This window comes from Nesoenas mayeri, assembly GCF_963082525.1.
Source record: "Nesoenas mayeri genome assembly, chromosome: 1".
NCBI classification, from domain to species: domain Eukaryota; kingdom Metazoa; phylum Chordata; class Aves; order Columbiformes; family Columbidae; genus Nesoenas; species Nesoenas mayeri.
In genome coordinates, this window is record NC_137541.1 from 196,090,297 (window position 1) to 196,101,142 (window position 10,846).

The window sequence follows — 10,846 nt, forward strand, 5'->3', positions numbered from 1 at the left end:
GTATATAGTTGACTTTATATTTAAATAAAAGAGTTACCTGATGACAAATATCAGCCATTAACTCAATCAAATTTTCCTTTATAGCAATATTACGTGAGACTGAAGAATACTTTCCTCTACTACTGATGAGATTTATTTCGTTCACCAGCAGATCATATAGGTTTTGTAAGATACTTTGCCATTTTGGTGAGTCATATACACCTGTACATGCAAAAACAATTAAAAGATAACATGTACTACCCCCTTGATACAATATGTAAACCTACCCACACAACACAATATACAACCAAAATCAGAGTAAAGCATACAAAGCTTAACAAATGCAGGCCTGCAAAACAAGTCTTAAAATGAAGAAAATGAAGTATAAAAGTAAAAAAAGTTAAAAGAGAATTCAATCAGCATATATAAGTGATCAGGGTAGGAAAGAAATTTCTAATAAACAATTATTTATGTAATTGGAAAAACTACAATGAAATGCAATGGATAAATTTGGACTAATTATAAACTCTCTGCCATTTGTTGACAAAGAGAAAAAAAAAAAAAGATGGTAGAACTGAAATAGGCCACGACAGACAAACACAATTAATGAGTGATGTTCTCTGACCAGTTTTATACAGTAAGTCAGACTTAGACCATAGCAGTAACTTCTGGGCTTAAATAAACTTGGTAAGATATGAATACATGTGGCAATCTAAACTATTATTTCCCTCCCCCAAGTGTTTTGATTTAGTAATTAAAAGTCACCTTTTGATAAAAAGCAATCAAACTTTACAGGACTTAATACAATTAATATTCTCTTAGTGCATTAGTGCATACCATTTGAAAACTTATTTCCACTTTCACTCAATATTAATATTAATAGTATCATGAAACTATTGACAAGTAATCACCACTCCCATTAATTTTTCTAAGACTCAGTATCAAAATTGAGAAAGTTGGCACAATAATTCAAACAATCATATACTGTGACCAAAAAAAAAAAAAAAAAGAAAAAAACAAAAAACAACAGGGAGGCTTTTTATTATACCTTTTCCTTGAGTTTTTGCACCCTTTGGATGATGAATATGAACTTGGAGACGAAATAACTCAATTATTGATTCCTTCAGGGAATCCTTTGGTCTATACTGAGTCCACATATAAAGCACTGCAGGCAAAATTTCTTCCCCTACTTTACAAATCCGTATGCGACAATCAACAGCAAACTTATTGAAGAAGATATTCATTGCTCCAACAATATGTTCCAGCCCAGCAGTATTCTTCTCCTTCCTGCAACATAAACCAAACAATCAAAATTCCAGAAGAAATAATCTTATTTCACATGAATTGTTTAAATGTGGATACTAGCAAGTAAATATATTCAGAATATTATTTGCCTAACAAATGCAGAAGTTATTAATACTTTAAAGAATTTATTAAACTGGTGTTCAAAGACAGAACAAAATTATGTCTACAGAAGCATACCTGCTATTACTAAAGTCTAATCCAAAATAATTAAAATGAGTTATTCTCTAAAAGTAGGTATTAGCATACAAAAGGAGCACTTGCAACATACCTCGCACACTGCATTGCTTTTGAAAAGAAGATGAACATATCAGAACTCAATCCATCAGTCTGGAAGCAGTACCCCCTCATAAGTGTGTGAATTATCCTGGCCACCAAGACTCTATTAATCTTTCCAGAAGGTCTGAGGTATAATTGGCCATACAGTATCAGCAACTCTGCAAATGTATTGAAAAAAAAAGTATATATGATATAGTGTTTATATATGTTGTAAATAAACAAATATATGTATATAAACATACATAACACAGAGGATCACATTAAAATGCTTGAAGCAAAACGTTGCATCAAATATACAGAAACCATCATTCTTAATTCAGCTGCAAGTCATTATTCACAAAAGCTAAGTGGGAAAAAAAAAAAGAAATAAAACAAGTGGTCTTGTCTACACTGGAAGTAAAGTTATGTTCATTCTGAGCTGGTATACAATCTGCCTTGTGTTACACTGAGCAAAGTAGCTACAGCCACACAATCAACTTTCACAACTACTTCCACACTCAACTTCTGCTCTACATTAACTGCTCAGCACAGTGGGCTCCATTTGTTGCAGAATACACAATAAAAGTACTCAGAAACAATTTACAGCCACACATGCGTTAACAAAGAACTTGGTGCAGCAGGAACAAATAAAGAGATCAGAACAGTTGATACTGAGACTCTCTATATTTCTACCACCTGCAGTTGAGTTAGTTCACTCCAGTCCAGAGACCAACACATCCACGCTTCATGCTCATTTACAAATGCTCTGAAGAAAAGGCCACTTCCTCAGATTTCTACTTTCTTATCTCATCATGCTGTCTCTTCATCAGCCTCACACAAATCACAGTAGCAAGGGACTGATCCAATCATCAACATCAGTTTAACACAACACAAACAGAAGCTTTGCGGATGTTTCATCTAAGCCACCTATGAGTGACATGATACTGTCCCTCAATTCCTCCAACAGACAACACCCACTGCAAAGAATGGCAGCGGGAAGAAATACTGATTCAGTCCTAGGACCTCAGCAGCTACTCTGCGACAACACTTTGAAGGAACGGACATCCACCCCTCAGGCCTCCTTTTTTCTAAGGGAAAATATAGGTAGAATGACCTTTGGGAATCCCAGCCACTGTAACTACTTTGTTCAGGCAACCAGCCATGAGCTCAGAGCAGCTGTATCATATACTTCTCCGGATGCAGAATGATCAGTTACTGTACTTCTGCTCTGTAGTGACTAGGACCTAGAAGAGCCTGACAACCCTCAACTCTGTTGGTCAGTAGGTCTTCATCAATTTGGGGTGAGCTCTCCACAGACTGCTTGGATTAAGGTCTCCGAAGCACTCTCAGAGTCTTTTCCTTTGATACTCTGCATGAGTGACACTGATGGCATTACACAGGGCCTTGAGTTCTACACTCCTGCATTGTGGAAGAGCCAGGTTGGGACAACTATAAATAAATCAAGCAATCACAACGCTGCTGCTTCATTGTTGTGCAGGCCTTCACAGATTTATGGACATCTTGGACTCCAGCAAGACTCATAATGCCACCTTCACCAAGCCTTTCATAACTCTGGCCTCAGATTCTGGAGCATGAGGTAATACCTTGGGTGACACCCAAAAGTCACAATTTTTGGATCAGTCTGTCACCTCCTTTGGTAGGCTGGAGCATCCCTGTTTCCTCCTACGAGTCCATTTATTCCCGGTCATGTTTGTCATGTGGAAAGTCAAAGGCATTTCTCCTTTCAGCAAACAGTGAATTATCATCATGTGAGGAGCAACCAGCATTTCTGATTCCATTGCCACTACAGCTCCATGACTGCTGTCCTGCTCCAACCTGCACGCTGACAGCGTTTGGTCTTCTACTGCCCTTACGTGGCTCCTGGTCTCAGGCAGCTTTCCCATAAAGTTCCAGCTTCACCTTCAATCTTCAACTCACAGTTCCACCTCAATGGCCAAATGGTACCAAGTTCTTCAACTTCTGAGATCTCACCCGCAGGCTCTCTAATGACCCAACCACATCTCCCATCCTGAATGGTTCCATTTTAGTTGCTCTGCTTTGCCAGCCTTCAGCAGATTTTTCTGCCTCCTCTTTCACTCCCAGTATCATCAGATGCCTCTTCTGAGTCTCTGTAGGTTTATTTCCATTGTGTAGTTAAACAACGATCTTCAGGCTACAGAGAAAGAGTATTTTCTCATAAAATGCTTTTCAGAAATGCAAGCTTTGACTTCAAAGCTCTACACCATGCTAATAAAGATAGTATTTCCACACTTTCTCCAGAATTGCGCATTCAGCAAACTAGACTGTAAAACTTCTATTACTTTTTCCAAATCACTCTCCTATTGTATCAACAAATGAAAACAGATGAGTTGAGAGCTTAGTACAGTGGGTTGCAGTGACCACGAGATGGTGGAGTTCAGCATCTTGTGTGGCAGGAATAGAATAGCAAGTAGAATTGCAACCCTGGACTTTAGCAGGGCTAACTTTGGCCTTTTCAAGCAATTGCTGGGGGAAATCCCATGGGCAAGACTGCTTGAAGGAAAAGGGGCCCAAGATAGCTGGATTGCATTCAGAGATTGCTTCTTCCACGCTCGAGATCAGAGCATCCCCACACGTAGGAAGTCAAGGAAGGGAGCCAGGAGGCCTGCGTGGTTGAATAGGAATCTGTTGGGTATGCTCAAGCAGAAGAGGAGAGTTTGCCAGTCATGGAAGCAGAGGCTGGCCACTTGGGAGGAATATAAGGCTGCTGTTAGAGGATGTAGGAAGGCAGCTAGGATAGCCAAGGCCTCCTTAGAATTACAGCTGGCGAGAGGGGTCAAGGACAGCAAAAAGAACTTTTTCAAATACATAGCGGATAAAACGAATACCAGAGGCAATGTAGGCCCACTGATGAATGGGGTGGGTGCCCTGGTGGCAGAAGATACAGAGAAGGCAGAATTACTGAATGCCGCCTTTGTCTCTGTGTACTCTGCCGGAGGCTGTCCTGGGGAGCCCTGTACCCCTGAGACCCCAGATGAAGCCAGGTCAATGGAGGAGTTTGCTTTAGTCAATGAGGACTGGGTTAGGGAGCAATTAAATAGTCTGGACATCCATAAATCCATGGGTCCAGATGGGATGCATCCACGGGTGCTGAGGGAGCTGGCTGAAGTCATTGCTGGACCGCTCTCCATCATCTTTGCCAAGTCTTGGGAAATGGGAGAGGTGCCCGAGGATTGGAGGAAAGCAAATGTCACTCCAGTCTTCAAAAAGGGCAAGAAGGAGGACCTGGGTAATTATAGACCGGTCAGCCTCACCTCTGTCCCTGGGAAAGTAATGGAACAGCTTATCCTTGGTGCCATCTCAAGGCACATCAAGGATAAGAGGGTTATTAGGGGCGGTCAGCATGGTTTTACCAAGAGTAAGTCATGCTTGACCAACCTCATAGCCTTTTATGAGAATGTTACAAGGTGGATGGATGATGGCAGAGCGGTGGATGTGGTCTACCTTGACTTCAGTAAAGCCTTTGACACAGTCTCCCACAGCATCCTCACAGCTAAGTTGAGGAGGTGTGGTCTTGACAATAGAGTAGTGAGGTGGGTTGCAAACTGGCTTAAGGAGAGAAGCCAGAGAGTGGTAGTCAATGGTGCGGAGTCTAGTTGGAGGCCATTATCTAGTGGAGTGCCTCAGGGGTCAGTACTGGGGCCAGTATTATTCAATATATTCATTAATGATTTAGACGAGGGAATAGAGTGTACTATCAGCAAGTTTGCTGATGACACTAAGCTCGGAGGAGTGGCTGACACGCCAGAAGGCTGTGCTGCCATTCAGCGGGACCTGGACAGACTGAAGAGGTGGGCGGGGAATAACCTAATGAAATTTAACAAGGAAAAGTGTAGAGTCCTGCATCTGGGCAGGAACAACCCCAGGTTCCAGTATAGGTTGGGAAATTATATATTAGAGAGCAGTGTAGGGGAAAGGGACCTGGGGGTCCTGGTGGACAACAGGATGACCATGAGCCAGCACTGTGCCCTTGTGGTCAGGAAGGCAAATGGCATCCTGGGGTGTATTACAAGGGGGGTGGTTAGTAGATCGAGAGAGGTTCTCCTTCCCCTCTACTCTGCCCTGATGAGACCACATCTGGAATATTGTGTCCAGTTCTGGGCCCCTCAGTTCCAGAAGGACAGGGAACTGCTGGAGAGGGTCCAGCGTAGGGCAACAAAGATGATTAAGGGAGTGGAGCACCTCCCTTATGAGGAAAGGCTGAGGGAGCTGGGTCTTTTTAGTTTGGAGAAGAGGAGACTGAAGGGTGACCTTATTAATGCTTATAAATATATAAAGGGTGAGTGCCACAAGGATGGAGCCAGGCTCTTCTCGGTGGCAAACAATGATAGGACAAGGGGTAATGGGATCAAGCTGGAACACAAGAGGTTCCACTTAAATGTGAGAAAAAACTTCTTCTCAGTAAGGGTGACAGACACTGGAACAGGCTGCCCAGGGGGGTTGTGGAGTCTCCTTCTCTGGAGGCATTCAAAAGCCGCCTGGACATGTTCCTGTGTGACCTCACCTAGGCGTTCCTGCTCCAGCAGGGGGATAGGACTAGATGATCTTTTGAGGTCCCTTCCAATCCCAAACATACTGTGATACTGTGATACATGTCAGATGATTCAAAATACATAAGCATTCTTCTCCATGCTAAGTTAGTTAACTGTCTTGGAGTCAAATCCAATCCTTTGAAAAGTGAAAAATTATGTTTGTATCTCCACTCAGTTCAGGTTGCATGCTGTATCACTACACAATTTTTTAATCTATTCTTCTCTATTTAAATCTTAAGCTTTCTAGTTTTTTCTTTATATGCAATACGAGAACATAACAATGACTCAGTGTTTTTAGGATCTTCGTAAGCCAATAAAACCCAGATAATAAAATTTAATAGTAATACATAAACTATATAAAAATTATACCAGCCAATACCTAATAACTTGCCAACACCTGCACACCAACACCAGTTCTACTGAGGCTATTTCCAGCACTCTCATTCCACAGACCTATTACACATGTTAAGACCTGGGGAGACCTGGCATACATACAAGTACACGTTTCAGCAAGCAATAGACAAACTGTCTGTAGAAAGAAAAAGCAACTCCTTATCTTTGCTGCTTTGTTTATTTCAACTGTAAGCCTTCAAGGCTGACACTATTTTATTCCACGTTTTGCGTAGTACCTCACACAAAAGGGCAACAAACAAATTAAAATGCACCTAAACATGCTTCTATAATAGGAAAATACATTTGTAAGTACACTGAAAAATATTACCTGACCACTGCTGCTGGGATATTTCACACCAATATTTCCTTACTGAGAGGATATCTTTTAGGAGCATATTACTACAGTCAGATCCATAAGCAGCACAACTTGTTGGATCTCTTATAATTTCCATGACGTAAATCAGAAGTTCCTGACATTTCAGTCTGGGTCCTCCTACATGAAGAAACAACATGAGACTGTAATTAACCCAAAGTGTGGCAAATAAATCTGGAATTCATTGTTTGTAAAATATTTACTTAAAAATATTTTTTAAAACCCACTACAGTTCAGAAACAGTTCTGTTAGTAATCATCACCTTTAACAAACTCTTTCTAAGAAAGAAGTTACTTATGAGAGAATACATCAGTTATATAAACATTGAATAATTAGAAAAAGGCACTGTGAACATTAACAGGGTCAGAGAATAAGCACAAAGGATTCACTCACATGAAGATATTTAAATTTTAAACACCTGGAAGCGAGCAAGATGAATTCTACTCTGCCAGCTTCAGAATAGAAAATTCAAGTTGAAAGCAAAGCAACAAAACAAAAAAGTAATTCTATATGAAGATATATTACTGACTTTTGTTAGCACATCTGATGAAATATTTTAACAAACTTCCAACTTCTTGCATCTTTTTTTGTCTGGTAGTTTGGGTTGAAGCAGATGCATTTGGTTTTGTCAGTAGTAGGTTTTTCATCTCTTTATGGAAATATTTCTGCAAGAGACTTCAAAAAGAGAAGAGATATTAATCAAGGATCTGCACATTTATGATTAAAGTAAAACAGGTAAATGTTTTAGCCTAGAATGTTAGTTCTTGTTCTTTTTACAATTCTGCTTATAAAAGACCAAAACCAAATGAAATATTTCACAGTCTAAGCATGACAAAAAACAATCTATAAAAGGAGCTGTAAGTTTTAAAGATAATCCAGAATTAACTTTAATAGGAACCAAACTTTCCTTTAAACTTTGCATAATGCTACATACGAAATTTATAGTCAGGAAAAAAAGCAATGCTAAGTCTTTTTCTTCTTCAGCAACATTATACAACAAAATAAGTACTCTTCATTGTTTTTATTGGGGAAAACATCAAGTCCTATTTCTCAATCACTTAAAATTAACATATGGATCAAATTTTATATCTAAGAGTAGATTGCACTGTCTTTGTCACTGGCAATTAATGCAGATTTTCTAGCCTACTATTTGTATTCAGCTTAACATCTCTATTTTTGTATTCCTCCTATGTATTTCTAATACGTTATTGACCATGTTTTTGTATTCCTCTTACATATTTCTAATACATTACTGACCATCTCAAAAGCAACATGTAAAATTTATCAAGCTGACCACACACCAGCCTATGAAAACTAATTCCTCAGATGCCCTTTCAACATGAATTTTAACACTGGTCCCTACTGCTCTCAGAACTTATCACAGTCCAATCTTGTAGGACACCTAAAGCAGATTATATCAAAGATGAGCCTCTACAAACCTCAGCACATCTTCTTTAATTCACAAGTCACAGTCATTCTATTGTGTCTTGAAGAACCCAGTAACTCAAAAAATTCAAATGAGCTATCTATAATCTACATAAAAAGGATGCAGAAGATAATTTTCAATAAAAGAAAATAACTATTATTTTCAGAAGGAAAAACAACCACCCAATTAATGATCAGCTTCCTAGCAGTTTTCTGTATGTGACACGTGTTGCACTTTTGCTATTCTAAATTTACATTTCCATTTAGACTTCTCATCAGCTTGTAAACAAGACACTAACTTATTTCTTGTTTACAAGCTGATGAGAAGTCTAAATGGATCTGCTGAAAGATAAGCATTAAAATAAGCCTGATAAACAAAATAATCATGTTCCATGTAAGAAAAATGCAACTATTCACAAATGAAAAAAAAACAACGACAAACCCACCTAAATACAGCATCCCAGTTAAGCTGCTTTCCTTGTTTAGAATCCGAATTCCGGTCCAGCTGGAGAACTGTTTCAGAATCACGGAGAAGTCGCTTGAAATTGTCAATTTCCTTCTGAAAATGTATTTCAAGAAAAAGTATTATCAATTATTCCCTTCATTGCTAACTGAGGCACACACACCAAAAGAAAACTTGTTACCCTTCGCTCCACAGCTTTCTCATTTTCGAGGCGACGACAACAAACAAGCAGCTCATTTAATGCAAGACTCATGGTTCAGTTTAACAGAAGAGTTATTCGTATCTGCAAATAGAAGAAAAGGGTAAAACAGTTCTTATTTTATTTAACATAGAGCCAAGTCAATCAGTAAAAAAACTGGGAATGCAATATATTGAAAACCCAATATCAAACACAACCACGGCGTTATTTCACTGAAAAGCTCATTTGTGTCTGGGTTAGTCTTTTTGGTCACAAAACTGAAGCAAAGTTTCACATCAAGAATACAATCAATTCCTACAGGCAACAGTCATCAAGAATAACAGGAGAGAACCCCCTTCACATGACTCTGACTTCCTCCCTTTTTATGAGTGATAACACAGTATAGTTGGTAAAGCAATATGAAACAAAATTGTAGTAAGATTAAAATGACACCAAGCTGAATACACTCAGGCAAACTGCACTACAGCATTTTCAGTAGCTGTCTGTTATCAGTAGCTAGCTGTTGTCAGTAGCTGTCTTAGCCTGATGCTGTCAGGTGAAGGTACCACTTTGAAAACTCTCTTTCTCTCTCACATCCTACGTTTTCATAGGCATGCACTATCATATCAGCAAATCCCTCTGGACTCAACATGTCAAAGGATGCTCACATATCAATTGTAACAGAAAACAACTTTTTCTTTCTGTGGCCACTTAAAATTATGCCTCATCTCCTTCAACAGAGGTTGGCATTAGCTAGACCTTGCATTTCTAATTTACATGAGGTTATGCTGATGCAGATCACAATGACATTGCATACAACTTCCATTATTCTCTTTTTACACCTTCAAATCAGACCCAAGAGAAGCTCTGTCTGTAAGACAAGCTGGAAGTAACTCCAAGCATCTGCCACTGAGACTGCAATAAGCAACTGAGAACAGGCATTGATGATGGATAACACTGCATCTTGAGCACAAGTGAGGATATAAAAATATCCATTCAGACAAGTAAAGCTTTTAAATATCTACTGTCTTAGAGTATATTTCTTTTCTTTGTCTTGAATCAAGATCATGCAGGGACTAAGTGTGATAGGAGAGATGGTGACTGACAGGTGTGTATGAGAACGCTGTAAGCGCAGAGGCTGGCTCTAGCGTACCACCAGGTGTTCCTTTAGTGACCTCCTGCTTTTGCTGGAAACGAAGAGAAAGCAATGAGCAATTTTTGTTCACTAATGGCGTGTAAAATGCTGATGGGCTCAAAAACGGCTAATGGAGAACTGTGGCAACACGGGTTGTATATGGTAGGGCCTGGGTATCCAGGGGGAAGTGTCAGTCCTGTCTGTGATTAAGGGCATTTCAGTAACAGTGAAAAACTCCCAAGACTGAATTGATCTGTTTTCCTTACAATTTACATAGTTCTCCAACTACGATATTATGACCACGTTCATCCCCCATAAAAAATACACAGGGCAAGGAAGGAACACATAAAAAGCAGCCCGGGAGCGGCCAACCTGTAGGGTGCTCGGGCACGGGTGCACCGGGCAATCCTAACTAACGGTGCCATCCCAGACACGACGAGGTCCGGCGCTCCGACACCCTCGAGGCCGCCCCGCCCCACAGCCGCCTGGAGCCCTTCGGGGGCCGCTGTCCCCCGCCCGCCCCGCCGAGACCGGGTCCCTCACCTCAGCCGCCCCGGCAAGGGACAGGAAGGGACGGGCCACGGAGGCTCGGGCGGGGGGCCGGCAGGGGCGGGCGCGGCAGCGGCCGCAGCACCGAGACGGCGCCCGTCCCGCCTCCCTCCTCCTGGCGGAGCGGAGACGCGCGCACGTGCAGCCGCGGGCGGCCCTGGAAGCGGATGCGCGGGCGCGGCGGGTTCCGGCGGAAGGGGCGGGCGCGGCGCTGGCCGGA

At 40.9% G+C, this 10,846-nt stretch overlaps 1 protein-coding gene across 1 annotated transcript in view; it reads right to left on the bottom strand.

Moving 5' to 3' along the window:
- The window catches only part of ATM (ATM serine/threonine kinase), a gene marked incomplete at its 3' end in the record, with an annotated part of 67,071 nt that extends 56,402 nt beyond the window's left edge, over nucleotides 1-10,669 (bottom strand). The window contains exons 1-8 of the mRNA XM_080340536.1: nucleotides 10,450-10,669; nucleotides 8,946-9,047; nucleotides 8,748-8,860; nucleotides 7,406-7,551; nucleotides 6,832-6,996; nucleotides 1,553-1,718; nucleotides 1,028-1,266; nucleotides 38-201 (exon numbers count right to left, since the gene is read on the bottom strand). Of these exons, the coding sequence (XP_080196662.1) occupies nucleotides 38-201; nucleotides 1,028-1,266; nucleotides 1,553-1,718; nucleotides 6,832-6,996; nucleotides 7,406-7,551; nucleotides 8,748-8,860; nucleotides 8,946-9,017 (1,065 nt within the window). The 5' untranslated portion in view covers nucleotides 9,018-9,047; nucleotides 10,450-10,669. The remainder of the gene's footprint in view (nucleotides 1-37; nucleotides 202-1,027; nucleotides 1,267-1,552; nucleotides 1,719-6,831; nucleotides 6,997-7,405; nucleotides 7,552-8,747; nucleotides 8,861-8,945; nucleotides 9,048-10,449) is intronic.
- Nucleotides 10,670-10,846: the final 177 nt, after the last annotated feature.